The sequence below is a fragment of the Motacilla alba genome, chromosome Z, assembly GCF_015832195.1.
Source record: "Motacilla alba alba isolate MOTALB_02 chromosome Z, Motacilla_alba_V1.0_pri, whole genome shotgun sequence".
Lineage (NCBI taxonomy): Eukaryota > Metazoa > Chordata > Aves > Passeriformes > Motacillidae > Motacilla > Motacilla alba.
The window spans coordinates 21,017,853-21,040,629 of NC_052046.1; the positions used below are offsets into that span (position 1 = coordinate 21,017,853).

General features: G+C 38.2%; 1 protein-coding gene across 18 annotated transcripts in view; it reads left to right on the top strand.

The window, feature by feature from the left end:
* The window catches only part of ERBIN (erbb2 interacting protein), a 118,715-nt gene that overhangs the window by 38,364 nt on the left and 57,574 nt on the right, over positions 1-22,777 (top strand). For all 18 annotated transcript variants that reach the window (XM_038123750.1, XM_038123745.1, XM_038123741.1 and 15 more), the window contains 3 exons: positions 3,209-3,265; positions 15,560-15,757; positions 18,632-18,749. In XM_038123750.1, the coding sequence (XP_037979678.1) occupies positions 15,569-15,757; positions 18,632-18,749 (307 nt within the window). In that variant the 5' untranslated portion in view covers positions 3,209-3,265; positions 15,560-15,568. The remainder of the gene's footprint in view (positions 1-3,208; positions 3,266-15,559; positions 15,758-18,631; positions 18,750-22,777) is intronic.

Sequence of the window (22,777 nt, forward strand, 5' to 3'; positions counted from 1 at the left end):
GAACAGGAAAGATACATAAAATAGGTCCCCCAAGTACTCTCTTGGTGAAACTGAGTGCTGTAGTTTTTTGGTTAGAGAAACATATTGACACTCAGTCTGATGTGATTGATATAATTTGCTAGAGACTAAATAAGACTTCATTAGGTATTTTAACCTTGAGGGTAAGTAACCACTAGTCATCTAAAGCACCTGTTACCACTTCTGCAAACCAGCTAAAAAAGTGGTGAACTGAACTAGCTGAGGTCTTTGTGACGTTGCACCCTTAGGGGGAAGGGAGCACCCCAGATTTGTAGATACTCATTGGTTGAAAGGAATGAGAAGTCAGATGATCCACAAAAGCTTATGAAGTTTTATTAGTAAATTACACACTTGGGTTGAAAATTGGTATGTTACTACACTGGCCTCTTATATAAGCACAGGACCCTGGATTTTGGATCAAGGGGTAGGGTGTAAGGGAAGAGAGAGAGATGAATCAAAGAGGGGGAGAAAGGAAGGAAAGAAGGAAAGAGATGACCAGTCCTGGCTTCAGCATCAGTTTAGCTGATGGCATGTCCTGGGGTCAGTTCCTTGGTTTAGATCAGGGTACTGATTAATAGATAAGCTTTCCTGATTAATAGATAAGCTTTCCCTGCCCTGGGGGTGTGTCACGCTTTCTATGCAAATTACTTACTACTCACAGTCTATTCTTCCAGGTTCTTTTGGAAATGGGTCAGAGGGCTTTGGGTCTTTTGTGGTCTTGTTGCCTTCATACAGTCCATGCCTGCTTCTTCCCCTCATTTCTCTGGGCTGTACTGAGCTGTGCTCATCTCCAGGAGGTAGATCAAAGACCTTTGTCCCAGAAAAGTGCTGTCCTGCCTCCGTATGGCCCCTTGTGCAGTCACATCTTGTTCTTTCTCACAGCATGTTATTGCCAGCAGTCCTTGGCTGGTGCCACAGCCACCCTGCTACTGGTGTTTGAGACAAACACATTAGCCCCTTGTCTCTAGATTTCTGCAGTTCTGGTGCATGATTACTTGAGCTTCTCCAAATATCCCAGTTTATTTTCTTAGGTTGTTTCATGCAAACTATGTGGTGGTAGGTTTCTGCTATTGGAAACTCGTCGGTGCTTACAGCTGTAGTTACAGCACATCCTGAGTCTTTTGTTTGAGGCTTAAGGTTATGTGACTCAATGTCACAGTTTCAAGTGTTATGTGACTCAATGTCACAGTTTCAAGTAACATTATGTTTGCACTGAGTTCATTGCTTTTGTTTGATTTTGTAACTGATGTCTCTTGTTCAGAGACTTGTGTAGCTTCTAAATCTCTATAAAGCAGCATGACGTGAAATATCCAGGTAGCCTTATGTATTCTTCCCCTCATGCACACACTTGCTGTATTATTGCCTCTGGATGTTTGAGATTGGATGAGTTCCTCCTGCTTGGGTTGGAAGTCTGCAAACAGTTCAAATGGTAATGACGGCCTACCATTGGATTTTATCCTTTTAGGCATTCCAACAGAAGAAGCCAAACAGGTGCCAGGAAATGATGCAAGAGTAATCCCTTTTTGTTTATTGTTTTTGTGATGATTATAGGGCTAGCTGTTTCTTTGATAATTATTCTACTGCGAATGCTTTGCCTGCAGACTCTTGACCTTAAGTCTTTATCTGTCAGAAACACAATCACCTGACTGTCTCTTTGTCATATCCAGCTCTGCACTGTTGTGTTCTCTGGATGAATTCTGCTTATCCTAGCAGAGCTGTTGCAGACCTGCATTTCTTCTGTTTGGGAGTTTGTGTACAGTGCCTCTGAAATAGCTTTTGTAAAGATTACAGTTTTTCAGTAGAGCAAAGTGGTGTGGGAAGGTAAAGAAGCATGCAGCCATGGCAATTTGACTGATTCTTCTAAGAGCCCAAGTTTCAGAATCCGGTTTGATCATTGATGTCTTTCTTGATCTTTTTAATTGTCTTGAGTGGTTCTGCTCTGCATTTTTGAGGCTGGCTAAACGAAAAGAATTTTTTTTTTTCAGTTGGGAGCTTGAAAGACTTGTGGCTTTAATATCACTTTTACCCCTTGCTATTTGCATATCTTGGATGCTCTCCTATTGAAAATAAATGTATAGATGTATGCAGTGTAGTGCATTAGAGTTCATTTGGTATGAATGCAGAAGCTGACACCAGTGACTCCCAATGAGGAATAGGACATGTGATATGCAAAATTTGATTGTAGTGCAGTCCTGCTGTGGAAGTCCTGACTTCTGTGGGAGTCCATTGTCCTGTTACTTACCCCAAAACAAGGAACTTGCTTTTCTCCTGGAAAAATTTAATTTTAAATCTCTTTCAGGATCTATTTATTTATTTTATGGTGGCCTAATTCTGCTTTTATTGGAAAGAAATAAAATATAGTTCCATTTATAGGCAAATCCTTTGAATTTGAAGCTACTACCTCGGATTCTCACAACTTAAATTCTTTCCTAGATACGGAGAATTTGATGGATTGTACTCTGCTTGACTTAGCTTCTTATCTGCTCTACATAACTTCGTGTTTGGTTAGATGATCCATCTGACTACAGTCGACATTTAATCCCTCTGAAGATATGTTTGACTTCTGCCTTTGTTGGAGTCAAAATTAATCCTTCCCATCACTCCAGCCAAATAATTTTGTGTGTGTTCAGTCAAAAACAATGGATGCTTTCATTTGTTTTTAATTGTTCTATGTCAGTGAAGTTAGCATCAGATCTATTACACCTTATGTTGCAACTTTCTAAAAATTCCTGAAGTTAACAATGCAACAATGTACTCTTGTCATCTTTGGTTAATTTTTGATGTATTTTTTCTTGGACTTCTTCAGAACTGGAACTCTTCAGAACAAGAGAAATCTGTGTGATACTTAATATTTTAATATAGTAACTAATAAAATGAGTAAAAATTGAACTTTGTAAACAGAGTGCTTTAAAATAAAAACAGGATAAAAAGCAATGTCTTGTACACAAAATAATGATCTCCTTTAAAAGCATATATGCAGTTTTGCTCTCTTGGAAGTCTTTCAAGTACTCTGAAATATTCAAGCTGTTGTTCATACACATGTAAAGCTTTTTCTTTTTCTTTTTGAAAGCTTTTCAAAACCAAAACTATGAAAGCCAAAAGAATATGTAATACAATACAATAAAATACTACTTTGTTCTTGTCTAGTAGTGATAGGGTTTATTAAAATTTGTCCCTTTGTCTTAAACAGAATGTTGACTTTGAAAGCTCAGGGAAGAAGCAGCAGGGAGAAGAAAGTAACACAGTGGTAAGTACATTATTTTTCTTTCTTCTGGACCAACTGCCTAATGTTTTAAAATAGAAATCCTCTTATTTATTCATATTTTATTATAATTGCCTTCAAAGTACTTGAGTTTTATTCTGCATCATATCTCATGTTACTTTGAAAGCCGTTTTTTTAGCTCTGAATGTCTGTGGAGGACCCAAGTAAATTATATTGATTTACATGTAATTGTGTGCATATATAGAAAGGGAAATATATGAAAAAGGAAAATAATTCTGTTTTAAAGCTCAGTGTCCATTAAGTGTTTTGGCTTGGGAGCTTTAAAATACTGAGTTTTGTAATTTATTTTTCAGTTCTTAGAAATGATAAGCATATTTATTTGGAAAACTTGGATAAAAGGTACTTGAAAAAATGCTAGAAATTTTTGTTGAGCCTTCTACAGTCCTTTTTGGTTTGCTGCTCTAAAGCCTAGACATACATCACATTATATACTGTGTCTCTTACTGGTGTGTTGACATTTTTTAGCTAAAGAGAATATGTAAAAATGTGAAAAGTGTTGACAAGACAAAGTTTGATTTGCTTTCAAAGCTCTATAGAAAAGCAACACATGTTCAGAATTAGCTTTTTACTTTAGTAAATGATGCCAATGCAGATGGCACTAACTTGCTTTTGCCTCATAGTGTAAGGGTTTGTAGAGGCAAGTATTTTCTATGAATAAAAAGAGTACCCAGTAGAGTACTTAGTCATCAGGTCTGTATGAATTCCTGTAGAGGAACTGTTACTGCCTAGTCCCTCTCCTGCCCCAGAAAAAAAACCCCAACAACATGTGACAGCAGCTTCCATCTGCTCTGATTTTATTAATAGCACTGCTCAGATTGTGGAAATGCTAATAAATATTGACTCCCCAATTACTTTATTTTGAGACTATAAAATACTGGTTCAAAGGATGTAAAATCTTCTGCATATTTTATCTGGCATTTCTATAAACAGCATATGCTTAAGTAGAGAGAAGCATGTGCACATGCTTGTGTTTTCTAACCTTTTGTGTAGCCTACAATGCTGTAAGCTTTGTGTGCTTTGGCATTCTCCACTGAGCTAATAATCCATGCTGTTGCTGCACTGCCTCAGCTGTGTTTGCTGCACCATAAGGTTTGTTGCTTCTTATGGGCAAATGACTAGCACTGCCTCTTGCCTTCACTTCCACTGTGCTCGTTCATCTCTTTTGGCTCTGGTGGTATAACTAGAGGAATTAAGACAGTATCTCTTCCTTTCTACTGGAATAGATGTTGACTGTATGCGAAAAAAAAATTTTCTCATACTGTAGTAATCCCTCAAAAAACTAAACCTGAAGCACAAGCCGTTTATTATGGTTTTTTTAGCTGTGCCAGAAGCTTGCCACCCTTTAGTCTGGTTGCTTTGTGTATTTAATTTTCATTGTATTCTTTGTATAGAAAGTCAGGAATTTGTTTCCATGGATCTTTTTCACAGTAGCAGTGAAAGAAAATTAGGTTATTTGATGTAGAAATTAGTGGATTTGGAAAGCAAAGCAGTTCTGAAGTAGCTTAGTTCCAGTTAGCTGTACCAAATAGCTGTGATTACTAGGTATATAGTAGCTGTGATTATTTTGACTGCATATTTTAAAAAAAGCTGTGGCTAGTGGGGAATGGACTATACTTCGATATCCTGTTGGGATAAATATTTCATATTTCTGCCTATTAACTTAAAAATGAGAAAAATTAAATCCAACTCTGTCAGTTCAATAATGTAAAGGAAGTTTTTAGCCATCTGAAAACAACAGAGTTGAAATACTGAAATATCAATGTTGTGGCTTTTAAAGAAGCTTGGGTGGTTGTGTATTCCATGAAGAATTGTGGGACTCCTGCAGTTTCCTTCAGACTTAAGATTGCTGTTGTAAAAAAATCTCTGCATTTATATGGTGTTTTTTTTTTTTTTTGTCTAAGGAAGAGAAGTGGATGAGATTGAAATGCAGTAGTTTTAAAGATCAATTTATTCCTCCCTCTTAAGGTTTTCTTAGTAACATGATAAATACACACCCAAAGAATATACAATCAAGTGAAACATCAGAAATGAAGCTCAGATGTAATGCTAATGTCAGCAGTGTTGTTAATGGTATCCAATTAGAAACCATTCTTTACACTGGCACTTACTTGGATAGATTCACTGTCCAGATGGAAGTTATTTTCTAGGGCTGTCTCAGAAAAAGAGCAAAAGAAAATGTGCGAGAACATATTTGCAGCTACTGGGCTGCAATTGTGTTATGACTTGTGTGTGTGCGTTGCTGTGTATTGTTCAGTAGTGTTATTATGAAAAGTCAATATAAATACTTTAAAAAAAAAGTTGAAAGTACAGTTGCTTGGTTATCTGAACATTTTAAAATTTAAATTTTTCCAGTAAACTTAATCTGTAATTTTTCTCTCTCCCTTTTTTTGTGTGGTTATTGCTCTGAAAGATCTTGCCTTAAATTCACAGAATCACAGAAGAGTTACAGTTACAAGGAACCCCTGGAGATCATCTCATCCAAGGCAGGGTCACCTAGAGCAGGTTAAAGAGGAACAGTTCTGTCTGGGTTTTGAATGTCTTCAGAGAGGGAGAATCCATGACCTCCTTAGGCAGCCTGTTAGAGTGCTCTGCAACCCTCAACATAAAGAATTTCTTCCTCATCTTGAGGTGAAATTTCTTACGTTTTAGTTTATTGCTGTTACTTCTTGTCCAGTATCTGGGCATCATTGAGAAGTCTGGCACCATGCTCTTGGCACCCACCTTTCAGATATTTATATGCATTGATGAGATCCCCTCTCAGTCTTCTCTTCTCTAGACTAAACTGGCCCAGCTCTCTCAGTCTCCCCTCGTTAAGAGAGATGCTCCAGACCCCTCATCATCTTTGTGCCCCTTTGCTGGACACTCTCCAGGAGCTCCTTGTCTCTCTGGTACTGAGGAGCCCAGAACTGGACACAGCACTCCAGATGTGGCCTCACCAGGGCCCAGTAGAGGGGGAGGATCAGCTTCCTCCACCTCTTGGCCACACTTCCCAATGCAGCCCAGGATCCCACTGGGCCTCCTGGCCACAAGGGCACACTGCTGGCTCATTGACACCTTCTGATGCACCAAGACTCCCAGGTCCTTCTCCACAGAGCTGCTCTTTAGTGGGGCAGCCCCAGCCTGTGCTGGGACTTGGGGTTATTCCTCCTCAGGTGCAGGACCCTGCACTTGCCCTTGTTGAGCCTCATTAGGGTTCTCTCTGTCCAACTCTCCAGCCCACTGAGGTCCAGCCCAAAGGCAGCAGAGCCTTCAGGTGTATCAGCCACTCCCCAGTTTGGATCATCAGCTAACCTGCTGAGGGTACCTTGGATCCCTTCATCCAGGCCAGTGATAAGCATGTTGGTGAGACTGGAGCCAGTATTGATCCCTGGGGAACACCACTGACTACAGGCCTCCAACTGGATTCTGCTGCCCTGATCCTGACCCTCTGAGCTCTGCCATTCAGCCAGTCCTTGGTCCACCCCACTGTCCATTCATCTAAACCACGCTTCCTGTGCTTGCCTTTGAGGATGTTATGGGAGACTGTGTCCAAAGCCTTGCTGAAGGGGAGGCAGACTACAACCACTGCTCTCCCCTCACCTAACCCATCCTGCCCTGCCATCACAGGAGGCTGGTCAAGCATGATTTCCCCTTGGGGAATCCCTGCTGACTGCTCCTGATGACCTTCTTTTCTTCTGCATGCTTGATGACCTCCAGAATGTTCTGTTCCATCACCTTTCCATGGGTGGAGATGAGGCTGACTGGCCAGTAGTTTCCTGGGTTCTTCATGCTATTTCTGAAGATGAGACTAACTTTGTCCTTTGTCCAGTCATTGAGCACATCTCCATGGTTTTTCAAGGATGATGGAGAGTGGCTTAGCAACATCATCTATTAGCTCCCTCAGCACCTGTTTGTACATCCCATCAAGGCCCATGGATTTATGGATGTTAAGCCTGTCTAGTTAAAGCCTCAATTACCAGGGGTAGGTCTTCCTTTCTCCAGCCTTCCTGTCCTTGCCTCAGGGTCTGGGATTCCTGAGGGCTGGCCTGAGCAGTTAACACTGAAGGAAAGAAGGCATTCAGTAATTCTGCCTCTCTCTGTCTTCCTTCACCAGGACAACTGATTCAGCAGTGACTCCACACTTTCCCTGGTATTCCTTTTGCTGATGATCTACTTGTAGAAGCCCTGCTTTTGTCCTTGATATTCTTTTGCAGACTCAACTGGAAGTGGGTTTTGGTCTTCCTTGTCACCCCCTTGCATTCTGTGACAATATTCCTCTCATCCTCCCATGTGGCCTGTCCCTTTTTCCACCTTCCATAAATTTCGTTCTTCTATTTGAGATTTGTTAGAAACTCTCTGCTCATCCATAAAGGGTTCCTGCCCCCTTTGCTTAATTTCTGGTTCATGGGAATGCACTGGTCTTGAGCTTGGAGGAAATAAATGATGCTTGAATATTGACCAGATTTCTTCTCTAGAGCCCTAACTCATGAGATTCTGCTTAGCAGGTCTTTGAAGAGGCTGAAGTTAGCTCTCTGGACGTTTAGGGTTCTAGTCCTGATTGCTGCTTTACCTCCTCTACACAGGATCTTGAGTTCCATCATCTCAGGGTTGCTACAACCAAGGCTGCCCCCAACTTTCACGTTCTCAGTCCTTCTTGGCCTGTTTGTACAAGGTCCAACAACACGCCTTTTCTTGTTGGCTCTTCTACCACTTACATTAAAAAGTTACCGTCAGTGAACTGTGGGAACTTCTTGGACTGTGTGCTGAGTCATGTTGTCTCTCTCCAAAAAATACTAGGGTGATTGAATCACAGATGTATACTCTCATGTACATCTGACTTAGTGATGTCTTGGTCTAGGCTTATAAGGATATTTAGTATTACTGCGTTTCAGTTAAAGGCTGTACTTGAAATAGAATATTTTATTACATAGGTTATTTGCCAGAGATTTTTTTCTTCTCACTTCAAAAATAATACTTTTGTTCTATTTTGATGGAGTCATTCTGGTTTTGTCATTGTTAAGCTTTTGCCATGATAAGGCCAAGTACTGCTGACTGCTTTATTGCAGAAAATAGATAGAAATAATTATTCTAAAGAGTTCTTTTGATATGCTTAGGGTGGATTTTACCTGTCAAAATCAGCTCCTGAAGTTTGTTTTAGTGTAGGCAGTTTAGATTATCTTTTCAGCTAAAAAGTATCTGTTAGAACACATACCTAGTTAGAGATTCTTTAATTCCAGTAAAACAGGAAAATGCTGTTGTTGCATAAAGAAAATGTTACTGATACAGGTAACAGCATTGTAACTGCAGCAAGTAAGATTTTATGCTATGGTTTGATGAGAATCTTCACATTCTAATTGTGTAAAGGTTTTCTGATTATTTTAAATCAAAGCAAAATAGAAATGGCAAATTGAAATTTGATTAGAATTTATATATGGAATGCAAAAAAGAGATAATTTAAGCAAATGTCTCCAGAATTCATACCTGACATTGCTTTTCTGACAATTAACTGAAATTATCTTGCTGCCCTGGCCCTTGGAGATGGTTGGATGGTTTTGGGTGGTTTGTTTTGTTTATTTTAATGTATAGAAGGCACTGAGAACTTGGAAAGTTCTAACCCAAGAAAACCTTTGAACTCGGTATTTACTAAGTTAGGAGTAGAGAATGGCTGGGTTTGGTTACATTCTGGTATGCTGGATCAGTAAAAAAACCTGATTTCTGTGCTCTCTGTTCCCTTAGTTTTCTCAAAAAAAATTAGCAAGCATCCTTAATATGTTTTCATTTAGCAATTGGCCATTCACTATATTTACTAACATGTTCTTCCTCCTGTTGTTACCATATTGTTGTTTCAAGGGTAATGGCTTTTATTTCTTTTTCTCTGAATGCTGTCTGTGAGCAAGCACAGCATGTTTTTTGATGTTCCTTGCCTGCATGAGGACACACAGCCATGGATGCCAGAACCAGGGAGCCTCAGACTATAGCTTCATATTAAAATGGTGTCCATTTTATTTCCACCCACTTGTTCTTTCTCCAGAGTGCAATACTTTGGTTCCCTTGTTTGTACTGGTATGTTTGCCAGTCTCATTCAGTGAAATGTATGACATAACCAGTCCAGTCTGGGGATTTTTTTTTTTCCTAGAAGAGACACAAAGAAATAGCTGGGATGAAAAGGGAGGAAGAAGTGAAAATACCTGAAGTTGGCATTGTCGCCAAATGAGGCTTCACCACCTCAACTAGAGAATGCCAGTGATCCTTAGAAAGGGAAAGCTTCTTCACAGTGCAGGCTGTCTTTGCATGTTTCAGATCCTTTTCAGTGGCCATCAGGTTTGAGCCATCCTTTTGTTTCCCAAAGATGACCCGCAAAAGGATTGAAGAGAAACACACTTTCAAGCTAGGGTGTGCAAAATGGTGGTTGCAGTTTGTTATTTTAAGAGCTCACCTTTCCTGCCCAAGAGGACTGAATTGATCTTAGGGGAAGTCTGTGCCAAGCCTTAGTGCCACCCCCTACACACTTTTCCTGTCCCACCCCCATAATTTCCTGATGAGTAGGAGTACTTTGGGTTTAAAGAGTGAATAATTCTGTGCTCTGTTTACTGTAAAAACCTAGAATGTTTTTTGTTCCTTCTAGAAACAGCTATGTTGTTTATAGTTTTCCCATATTCATGAGAATTAGTGCTGTTTTTAACTGGAAGACATTAATGTAAATTGTGCTGTTACTTTTCACAATATAGCATCTCTCATTGAGAAACCACAAAGCCTGTGTTTTGGTGTCTTCTGTAGTGCTTGTTGCTGCTTTAGGCAGAGAAAAACCCCCTTGCAAGCTTTTTCAAATTCTTTGTTTCAACATGAAAATGTTGGGACTTCTGTCCGTTGGTCAATTAAGTCTCTCTGTATTTGTTAGGCAGCATGTTAGGTTATGTGCTCCCCAACTCAATCTTTCCCTTTTCTGTGTTTACATGTACTCAGCTCCATAATTCTGCACTAGTTTGTAGACAGTGAGGTAGACTAAAAAGTACTTCACTGTCCATTTTGTGTGCCTAGTTCGTCTTGCCTTTCTGTATAGATATCTGATATCTGGTTTCATTTTCAATTGTTGCTGATGTAATATCCTTTTACAAGGCTTGGGAGGGGGAAGCAGCGCTTTCTTGACCATGAGTGATCCCATCCTGTTAGCATCAGACAGGAAATCTAAGGGACTAATTTCAAAACAAATTACTGTGATGCTAAGCTGTACTTGAGGTTAAATTGCCAATGTCCCATGGGATTCTGGCAGGTTTCCAGGTGCTGTTGGACTGCCAGGTACTTGGGTGATGGGAGTATGCAGGGAATCATCAGAGTTAAAGGCAAGAGTGATGGTTCACTGAATGATGCTAGTCTCTTCTGGATTAGAATTTAGTGTATACCCAAGCTTGCTGTTGATCTTGTTTTTTCTCATTGTCTTCAAACCAATTATTTTCTTTTCAGCTTCATTTTACAGTAATTGAATTGATTGAATTCTATTAACTTTTACTGTTTATACTTTGTATTGGGTGTAGGTGACAAGGATTTAGTAGTTGGGGTATGATGTCCCACCTGAAAGGGGAAGGGAGAACCGAAGATTTGTAGATGCTTTTTGAAAGGAATAACTTAAATTGGAGAGTCCACAAAAGCTTATGAAGTTTTGTTAGTTAATTAAATATGGTGTGCAAGTTGGTATGTTAGTCCTACGCCTCCTAATGTAAGTACACAGCAGTGGATTTTGGATAAAGGGGTAGGGTGGAAAGAAGGAGAAAAAGAAAAAAATTTAGGGTGGAGAGAGAGGGAGTCAGAAAGAGAGAGCCAGTCCTGGCTCCAGTATTGAGTCAGCTGATAGGATGTCCAGGGGACACCCATGCACTTGGGCTTAGTTTTGGGCACTTTTTTAATAAGTATGCTTTCCCTGACCTGGAGAGGAGTTTTGGATTTTCTATGTTAATTAGTCATCATGTGCTGTCTGTTTTTCCAGGTCTTGGTGGAAATGGGTCAGAGGCCTTTGAGCCTTTGGTGGTCTTGTTCTCCCTATACAGTCCGTGCCTGCTTCTCCCCCTCATTTCTCTGTTTGTGCTGCACTGAGCTGTGCTCATCTCCAGGAGGTAGATCAAAGACCTTTGTCCCAGAAAAGTGCTGTCCTGCCTCCGTATGGCCCCTTGTGCAGTCACATCTTGTTCTTTCTCACAGCATGTTATTGCCAGCAGTCCTTGGCTGGTGCCACAGCCACCCTGCTACTGGTGTTTGAGACAAACACATTAGCCCCTTATCTTCTGGGATCCTACAGGGGGTCTGCAGGTGTGACTTCACCACATGCAGATGCTGCCTGAACCTGCCCCACACTGGATGGAACTAATTCCAGCTGTGTCCAAGATGGACCCACACTGGCCAAAGCTGAGTCAGTCAACAATGTTGGTAGCACCTCTGTGATAACATATATAAGGAAGCATTAAAAACAACTGTACAATGGCCAGGCAAGAAAAGTGGGAATATGTGAGACAACCCTGCAGACACCAGAGCTAGTGAAGGAGGGGGCAAAGGTGCTCCAGGCACTGGAACAGAATGGTCCCCTGCAGACCATTGGCCAAGGCAGAGCAGATAGACACCTGCAGCCTGTGCAGAGTGATGTTTTTCTCTTTCTATTCCTTCAAGAAGTGAAAAAAACCTGCAAAATAACCCAAGAACTATGTAAAGGTCGTAATTTTCCTGTTGGCTCCTGAACACTGAACCTCAGGTAAACTTGTGTTTAACCTAACCTCTAATGATTTAGGGAACAAGAGGGTTTTATTTGTGTTTTGGGTTTTTATTTTTTTTTTTTTTTTTTTTTTTTTTGAGGTCCTTATTATATCTGCTGCATGAAGAACTGGAGTTGTTAAGTGGTGGAGAAACATAAGCCATCACAATGTTGTACGTCTGCAAGACAATTTTACATTGTTAGATTTGGTGCTTCAGGTAGTCTGATGTTGTGGTATATTAGGAAATCAAGATTGTTCTGCCTGCTAGACTTACCTGTTTTATGGACAGGAAAAAATCACTATCCTTTGTGTCTCTTTTTACATTCTGTGTATTTACGCAAACCTAACAGGGAGAAGTTCCTATTTGAGCAATATAAGAAAAGCACATGTGTGTGAGATTATGTTTTTCTGTCTTCTATAGTTCTAACAGTGGATTCTCTTCTGTATTTTTTCATTCCTTTCATCCATCACAATTTTTCTGCTTGGGCCACTGACCACAAGACAGGTAGACAGAGACAGATAGAAAGTGTGTATATCTGACTGTTGGTTTAGAAAATATATATATTGTAGAGGAGTGACAGTGCCTGCCACTATCTGGACACCCCCATTTCCTAGTATTGGCAGCCATCTCTGTTGTAGAACATGAGTGTTAAACAGTTCTTCCCGTATGTGTAGATAAGTAGAATTTGAACAAACACAAAATAATTTGAAATAAATCACATTGCCGTTTCCTACCTTCACTTAAATGAAGCTTTCTTGGTTCATTTTGGGTTTTGAAGAGTTACGATTAGATGTATACCCAGGTTGGTCAAACCAGTGCTTTGGGGTTGGTTGTTTATTTGATACTTATATATGAGTTTTGACTGTTTTGGCTTAAGATGTGATATGAGTTTAGGTACTTAAAGAGACATGGTAACTGAAGGAGATATTACCCAGCACTGTGATATTGTCCAGGCATTTGTTTACTAATCTGTTTATGGTGCTTTGGATGCATGTGATCCTTTACCAGATCTTTCTTCCCCATGCCTTCCAAAAGCTCAAGATCTCTCTTACAAAATAAAGGACTAAGTTAAGAAAACTAGGTATGTGTGGGTTTTGCCTTGTTAGGCTTTATAAGTTTTGGTAGAGACATAGACAAGTAGGACTCCATGTGAAAAGAGCAGTCACTGAGGAAGAGGGGGCAAACAGTATAATGAATGTGTTTTTTAAGGGATTGGAATGGCAAGTAGTATCTTTTTTTGTTATTCATATGAAGATGTAGTAAACTTCTTAATATTCTGCTTTCAAAATATAGTTCTCAGAAGTTGAAATGGGTGGACAAAGTGAACTTATTGACGGCTGCAGCTGGTGGGATATAGGTGTGCCTTTCCCTGCCAGACTTCTGGTAATCAATTCACATGTACAATCTGTGCTTCCAATGCTTGTTTCCATTACATATGTTCTTCTGTTTATACTCCTATTTAAAGAGACTGCTCTTGATGCTTCTTTCGGAAGTATTGTGTTTTTCCACAGCTTTGCCATTCTCTGAACTACTAGCAAAATGAGACAAAATTTCTTTTTTGTCAAAGGCTTTTTTGTTTTTAGATGTTGGCCAGGGAATTCAACTTGTGTTTTCATGTGCAGCATCAGAGGCTTGGAGGAGGCGTGGATAACTTGGATCTAGTGTGCACATCAGCTTCCATAGCATCCTTGGCATCTGTCTGTAGGTGGCTAGAGGATGTCATTCTTGAGCCTGTTCCTGTGAAAGAGACAGGAGGAGGTTATGCTATCTGTTTTGCTGACTTTCCCATTCTGTGAAGATCCCCAGTGTGAAATTTGAGGTCTCCAATCTCTTTGTATGGCAATACAGTTAAATATTAAAAAAAAAAAAAAAATTAGATCACTTTTTGTTTAAATGTGGCTGCAGTTTTATGGGAAATATTGTGTTCTGATAATCAATGTAACAAAATTCTAGCAACGTGGAAGCACTGCTAAAAAAAGAGGTTTTGATATCCCACTATTCTAATGAAAAGTTTTCTTCCATTTTTTAATGGATGTATGTAGAATTTGACTGTTCACAGCCTTTGTGATAAATTCTACTTCTGGTTAATGAAAACACTTAAGTATAGCAGTCCCTTGATCTATAGCCATATGAATTATACATACTGTGAAGTATTTGGAAAGCTAAGCTGTACATAGAGGAAAATCCAAGTGCATTACTTGTTTCTGTGTCTTAGTGAGAAAAAAAGGAGTCTTGCTTGTGACTTTACATAGTGCTGTGGGCATAGTATTTTATGTTCTCCCTGGATTACTAACATACTGTCTTAAAGTTGAAGTGCAGTCTGCTAAATGTGTCTGAAAGACTTTTTTGGTGTTTGGAGGAGAAACTTTCCTGTTACTAGTCCAGAAATTGAAATATAATTTCAGCAGTTCAAAAAAAAAAAAGGAGATAAAAAAGGCATATTTTCATTTGGAGTGTTGGCAGTTTGATTGAGAAAATAAATACTCAGTGCTGTTTTGGAGAAGTATGTATTTTTAGGCCAATTTCCTGAGGAAATGAAGCTGACATGATCATGCTGTTCATCTGCATATGTTGGTCCTTCTTGAAAAATTGAGTCTGTCATCTAATTTCAGCCAAACTTGAAACCTGAGGTGACATTCTGAAGATTTTGTGAAAATCCATTGCTTATTAGAGAAAGAGACCTAAACTTGTGCTGTTGCTGAGGAGAAAAGAGGCAGAAACATTGCTGATGTATGCTGTCAGTGACTAGCGAGTAAGCACCATTTAGGTTTGTGTTCTCAGGCTGAATAGGGATAATGTAGAAGTCATGGAGAACAGATGTAACTGCTGTAGCAATGAGTTTAAAGGAAGAAAGGTACATTCCCATAGCAAGCTGAAGTTTCCTTGTTCCAGTGTGCTCAGTAAGATGTGTTGAAGTTTTTCAAAGGCAGTGAAGTTGCAAGATGAGGTCATCTTGTTATCTTGGAAATCTGTCCGTTTAAACTGCAGATAGAACAATTGGTAGAAACTGTTTTTTTTTTTATTATATTCTGTCGTTGAATAAGGGATTTGTAATTAAAGTATGTGAATTTACATGTACAGAAAAAAAAAACCTGATTAGATTTCCTATTACATTTTAATTCTCTGCAGAGGATGAATTTTATTGTGCTAAAAAAATATCCCACTGACCTTTGTAAAGGTGGGATAAGCTGTCTTGTAAAGGAACAATTGACAGTTCAGAAGTGCCTATTTCAAAATTCTCTGATTCTCTACAGTGTAGGATTGTGTTAGTTGGTGACAAGTCGTAGGCTAAACTTTGGCTTCATCTGGTATCTGCAGGTGTGTTATCCCCATTTAATGTCATCAGATTCTGTTGTATTTAAAATAAAACAAGTCTGTGCTTCTCACTGTGTCTCATGTATATACAAATATATTTGCAGGAACATACATATATATCCTACTTTTTTTTGGTATTTAGCAGTCGGTGGAAGATTGAGAAACTGCACATGAGTATTTCTGAGGTTGTCTTGGTTTTTAAATTGACCGATTTCCCTTTTACAGTGCCTGAAAATGACAACGAAGCGGAATTTGTTTTTGCGGCTGGTGCCATGCCGCTGTCTGCGTGGAGAGGAGGAAACTGTGACTACACTTGATTATTCTCACTGCAGCCTGGAACAGGTGCCTAAGGAGATTTTTACTTTTGAAAAGACCTTGGAAGAACTGTATTTAGATGCTAATCAGATTGAAGAGCTTCCAAAGGTATGTTGGATGATTTTCGTTTTAGGTACACTTATTACGTCTTTAGTTTACCAGCATTGTAGAAACTGTTAGTGTCCAGCTTCAGCCTTTGGGCCATAGTTTGCCATGAAGCAACCTTGGTAGACTGAAAGTTTATGCATTCCAGCTGGAGTATTTTGTTGCATGAATTGGAATGAAATTGCTGAAGCAACAGTTTCGGCTCAACAGAGTTACAAAGCAGAAAAGACTGGCTAATAAACCTATTTCTGTGCACTGTGAAGTGGGTAGGCTACCACTTGCCTTGATCTAGTCTACAGTTATGCATGTGATTAGAAAGATTTCTTGAACATTTGTCTTTTGTTCCTTTTTGGTTTTGGTTTTATTTTCTTAACTGTGAGGACATGTAATAGCCTACATTTGCTTCAAGTTAGTGTGTTTTTATATTACAATAAGTCATACTTAAAGGCACATTTATGAGAAACTAAATATTTTTTCCCAGCTTTTAAGTAATTTTGGGGTTTTTTTTGCTACCCTTTCAATTTTCAAAAGAAAACACCCATGCAATTAAATTCAAATATGGCATAGGACACAAGCAGAGCGATTAGGTGTAGTGAAGATGTAGTCAAAGTGATTTTTATTCATTTGACCAAAATTTTTATAATTAAACTTCGTTGCAGAACTATAGGGGGAAGGCCTGTAATACTTGAAATTATCCTAGCCAATATGGACCCAGAGTTTCAAGCTGTGTATTCCTTTTCCATTTTATTTAGTCTTCCAATTCTAAAAAAGGCTATTTATTAAGCTATTTCAAGTATGAAGGGTGTGATACTTATTAGGCTCTCTATAGTTTTCTGAAACCCTGTTAAGACATTCCCACTCTGACCTTTCCTGTTTGCCCCAGTAGTGTTTTGTGATATTGCCTTTGTATGCCACAGCACAGCTGTTTTGAGGCTGCTTGTCAACCTTATGGCCCATCAGTGTGGCTGTTGGATTTTTTAAATTGCTCTGAATCTTTTCAGAATTCCAGCTTATTTCAAAAGTCAGTTCTTACAGTGTAGCTCCTTAATTTAGCTGACTTGTCAAGGGCGTAGTATGAGCAAACTGGAGGGGAGAAAAGTTGTGGTAGGGAAGGTATTGACTTTTCATGAAATGTTGGTGCATAGTCTCAGCTTCAAAATTGATTTGGCACTTGAAATGATTTCATCCTCCTTCATCCTATGTGCTAAATCACATCTGAAAAAGTACCCTTTTTTACTCCAGGAGCCACAGTGTGCATTTGAGCTGAAAAGCTCAAAATGTAACTGACTTCTCTCTCTCATATTGATGTTTGGAAGAAATAAGAATTCTTTAGTAAAATAGTCTTTAATTATGTGGCTTCCTGCATTTACTACTAGTAATTATGAATATGTAAACACTGAAAAACAGTAACAAAAGGAACAACTGCAAAGTCAACATCATCCTCCCTTCCCTTTCCATTTTCCTTTAGGGGATCTTGCAATTCCTTGTGCTGCATGTGCCTTGACCTGAGTTATCAGAGACATTTCTAATGATTCCAAGAGTTTAGATTATTGCTTTCCAGGGAAAGAGTCTAAGTATATATTCTTGAAATAAAGGAATGGCTCCAAAACACCTGAGCTCATCAGCGTATCCTAAGTGACTTGAAACTCTTCAAAGCCTTAATGATAAATAAGTTCTAACAGATGTATTTCGGAAGAGTTGGAAACAGCAGTAGAGAAGTTAAAGCTCATTCCTTTAACAGTCCATCTTGCTAATTCATATCTGCTTTTGTTCTGAGGTGGTGTGTGCAAATTTTACAGGAATGGGGCATTTTCAGTCTCTGGTTCAAATAGTGGCCTTGTAGTTGAGAGAGACACAAAAAATTTTGGTCAAACTGAACTCATGCTATGATAGTGATTGAGATAAATTTTTTTAGTCAGTGAACCCTTCCTATTTTTTAATGATATTTTCTCAGAGTTCCAAAAGAGAAAAATCACTAAACAAAGGCATTTATGAATTATTTTATCCAAGGCTGTCAGGAAAGGACTACTCATCATAATTTTTTCAGATTAATCTTTTCAATTGCTTTCTTAGAGATATTTATTTTGTACTATGTGTAAATTTCTTGCATATCTTCTGAGGTTTTTTCTTTTATTACATTAAGATTTTTTGCCCTACTTTGTCAATTTGTTAAGCTTTTGAGGAAGAATCTCTAGGTACCCTGCATTTAAGAAGAGATCTGGTTCTGAGCTAGTATTTGATAAAGATGGTAATGCATGTATACAGAAGAGATTAGACAGTTTTCTGTACCCCTAGCTTGAACTTTGACTAATTTCAATTTTTTCACTAGTGAAATATTTTTCACTAGTTTTCAAGTTTTTTCACCTTTTTTGGATTTTTTTTCTTAAGGTAGGAAGCATGAAAAAAATATTGGAAACATAACAAAATGAAATTTATACTTTCAGAGGAGGTGAATACCTACTGAAGTCCTGTGTTTCAGAATGATTTGTCTTCAAAAGATGTGTCCGTCAATTTTTTCTTCTTGAATAAATTCTACTTACCTCTGGGTTGTCACATGGCATGTCTATTATAGAAAATGTTTTGCAATGTTTGCAGGTCTATATGTAACTACAGGTCACAGTTTCTGAGATCCTGGAAGGAATTTGTAGGAAGGATTAAGCATAACTGCTGCCTTGTAACCATCTACAGATTTTTGCTTTCTTAAGCGTTGTAATGAGTAAATTTTCAATGAAACGATTTAAAAACTTTTGGTAGACAGAAACTCTAAATAGCTTTGTCTTTAGGCTATGAGGTCAGAAGTTTCAAGGGGTTAAAACCAAAAGCTGTATAGAGAAAACTGAGAGAAAATCACATTCACTTTTTCCTTTGTTTCAATAGCAACTTTTTAACTGTCAGTCTCTACACAAGCTGAGTTTGCCAGACAATGATCTAACCACATTGCCAGCATCCATTGCAAATCTCATTAATCTCAGGGAACTGGATGTCAGCAAGAATGGTAAGTCACTTTGCTTATTGTAATGAGGTAACTAAAAGGCGAATCACCATTGACTGTACCAAAGACACTAGCGAAACTATAATTTATAAAAGCTGCGCAGCTAGTAATTTTAAAATTACTACTCTAAATCCCTGCTTACAATAAAAAGATGCTCTTTTACGATCTGGTTCTGATATTTAATTGTATCTCTTACATTGATTGGTTTGTAGACAATGCTGTCTGGCATTTTATGTTCTCTCAAAATACATAAGCTGAAACATTAATTTTAGTAACTTTTGTCATCTGTCACTATACTGAAGAGAGTTTGCAAAATAACTTGTAAATTTTGCTGGATTTTATTAGTATTATTTATTTAATATGAAAAGTGGGTTTGGTTTATTTTAATAAGCTCTTGGAATATTGTAGTATAGTAGGACTTGGCTTTGCTGTTCTGGTTTGGGGGTAGTAATTTCTGTTGCATGGGGAAGTGTACTTATGTGTCCATAGACATGACTTGGTTCACTTGCTTGACTTTTTAAAAATCTATCATTCTGTGAGAGTCAGACTTATAAGTTATGAAATGTTTTATTGATGTGTAAATGTGGCAGATGTGTGCAACTGTGAGGAAATTGAAGTAACACTGGCATCAAACTTAGTTGTGTGATTTATGTGAGAGAGGTCATGCTAATTGAGGAGAATAGAATAGTTTTGTCTTACTAATTTAAAGTTAAGTAAGAGGATACCTCATTGAAATAATACTTGAGAATAAGAATTACATAACTATTCCAAATATTTTGTCTTTTAATTTATTGTTTTATTTGGGCTGCTAAGTAATTATGACTCCACAAAGAGAAGTAAGTTCTGCTTTACTAAGAAAGCATTCCAGTTGTTGAGGTGTTGGTATTTTCCTTGTTTGTTTTAGCCCAGTCTGTACTTAAACTCTTACTCTGTTATCTCTGCTTAATGAACACAGCATTTAGTTTGATAAATTGGCCTGGTTGTTACTGATCAGTTCCTGGTACAAGTGGATTGATAGTCTTTCTTAAAGAATGCTGGCCTTAAAACTGTCACAGTAACACACAAGAGAGAAAGAATAATCTTTTTGTCCTGGACTGAACAGTTGAAAGTATTAACTGTTTGCAGCACAAGTTCTCAATGCAGAAGACTTAAAAGCATCAAAAGGGAATTTGAGTGCTGCTGTTGGCAAATTCCTTAGCTCGTGTACATAAATAGGCAGCTGAAGCCAGGGACCTACTTGTCTGTCTAAAATGTCATGGCCCTGAACTAAGCCTACAGAGTTCCGTGCTGAAAGAGCACTTGTTTCTCTGAGGCATGTGATACACTATCCCAGTAAACTATCAATCTCTGTTTTCTAGAGATTGGGTTTTTTTTTAACACCCTTCAGAGAAGTGACAGGGAGTACAAGCTTATTTAAACTATTATCATGTGCCTGGTGTGAGACTTACCAGGATTTGGATAGCTTCTCTGACTAGTGTTGCACATAAAAAATAGTTCTGAGGTCACAAGCTTGTTTACTGGGGTCATCATGTCTTCCGGTAGTTCTAAACCTCTGTGAAATTAAAAGAACCAAATTAGAGTCCCTGCTTGTTCCTCCTGCGTGAAGTAAGAAGTAGTGGTCTTCATTCTGTAATACATTTGGTATTATTTGAGACCTCGTTTGTTGGCATAAGTGCCTTTTCCTTTCTCTTCAGCTCTCCACTGTTTCATGGAACATTTTTCTCTGGACATCTGGAAGCCTACTCTCCTCCCCTGTGTCTATTTTTCTCTTTGTAAGAATTTACTGCTCACTTTCTCATTGTTCTGATGGGTGTCTATAATAGAGCCAAATAGGAGGTACTTTACTGCTTTTCTAAGAATAGCAAAACTTTTCAAAATCTGCAATTCTTCCTTTTTCTGTTATATCTCAAAAGAATAGAATGTGGACTTCTGTGGGAAAAAATTGCTTTCCTTCAGTTTATGAAAAAATCCATCATTAGTGGAGATTAGGCCTGAAAAGTGCAGGATGATGAGAGATGCTGAATTCTAAAATAATTCAGTGGTTTTCTGATTCCTGTGGTTGTGACAAGTGAATGAGGATAGTTCCTGTATTTTTCTTGAAGTATTGATATACCATTGTTTCCTTCTGAGATGGATTGGGCTAAATCATGAAGTGCAGATGCCTTGATATCAAATATGCATTTATTTTTAAAGGTTGTATTTTTAGAAGGATAGTTAGACTTAAGTTTTCAAATACCAGTATGCGTGAAATATGATAGGACTGTCACATAAAATATTTGAGCTGTATCTGGCATAGACATAATTAGATGTATTGACCAAAGTATTTAATTTTCTAAAGAGCTGATAGGAAAATGAAAAACTAAGCTTCAAATTTAAAATGCTTCCAAATTACTCAACAAATTGCAGTCTGCCTTACAGAGTGAGACCAGTCATATGGGAGACCATCCAGTTGTCCAAGTAGAATTATGTGCATATATGTGTGTGTGCTTAATATTTGATGTTTAGATAAAAGATCAAAATCACAGAAATTTTTCAAGGTAGCAGATGCGTTACATGAAAGGTTTTAGTCCAAGAAAGCAATGCTTTAATAGCATGGGAAAAATCTTGCCCTTTCAATTTCTGGCTTAAATGTGTTTGGTTTAGTGCACACAATGTATAAAACTCTGTAACAGAGACACTGCAAATGTGAAAATGCTTATACTTAAGAATATCTAATAACATTTTATCAGAACAAGGATTCATCTAATCTAGCATCCTCCGACAGTGACTAAAGTAGAAGCATAGGGAAAATTTAGTAAAATACAGGAAGCCAGGAGACATGTGTATTTCCCCTGCTCCCAGCATGCAGCGCCTTCTCTTATTGGATCTCCTTGAGCCAGACAGGGTGGTTTTTTTAATTTACAAATTTTCATTTGACTACTTCTCTTCTGTCAGTTTATGGATCTGTCAGTTGGAAGTGATGTATGTTATGAGATGTGCTGCATTAGAGGGCAAGCCTTTAATGGTTGTGAGTTGAGGCGCACAGACAAGTCTTTGTACAAGAGTGTGGTCTGGAATGTATTATCCTTGGCTGCTGAAGTGGTTGTGGCATGAGTGTAGCCTAGAAAGACCAAATTGCTGCTATATGTGCAGCAAGCATAGACTAGAGTTAGTCTTAACTCTGCTTTTATTATTAGTAATAGTCAATAAATTCTGTAGATTTTTGGTAGTGAGGACTTTTTATGGCATTTTAACTTGATTCCCGAGGCTACTGTGAACCCTTAATATCAGAAGTATTTTGTTGTTTCTTTCCAGATACACCTCAGCTTTGAAATTTCTAGCTGAAGCCTTGTGATGGCCTAGTCACAAAGATGAAATCATACTTGAACAAATGGTTCAATAGATATACTGCATTCCTATACTAGAAATTACATCCTGCACTATTCAAAGCATTGAGAGATGCCTTTTCTCCCACCCCTGTAACCTGATGGGTTACATCTTAAAGAGAAGTTGCAGCATACAGAATGTGAGACCAGTGTAGAAAAATTAATTTTATTTAATGTTGTATTTATGAGACTAAAGGAAATAAAAACATTTTTAATTCTGTATAAAATTTATATTTTTATTTTATAATTTATAATTTATATTTTTAATTCTATATAAAATGTATTTATGTATTGACAGCTGTACAGGAAAAAAACCACACCTTCCAAAAAATCCTCCAGCTCCACTCTTCACCCCTAAATCAGTGTCTTTTGGGGTTAAACTTTAGGGGACAATAATTTCCTTGTGACTGGCATGCTAGCCTTAGCATGCATCTAGGGCAATGTGGAAGGCTGTCAAGGAAATATTTTTGACTCCTCTTTGACGAAGGGGAAAGAATTTATATGCAGTGTCTGATGGCATATCTAAATGTACAGAAGAGTTAGCTTTACAGGTTTGTCAAATCAAATTGTTTGAAAGGCTGAAACATAGGATGAGGTGACTGCCAGGAAAATCAGGCCTTGCTGGAAGCTTGGGAAATGCACTTGAAATTGCTTGTGTCTGTGGAT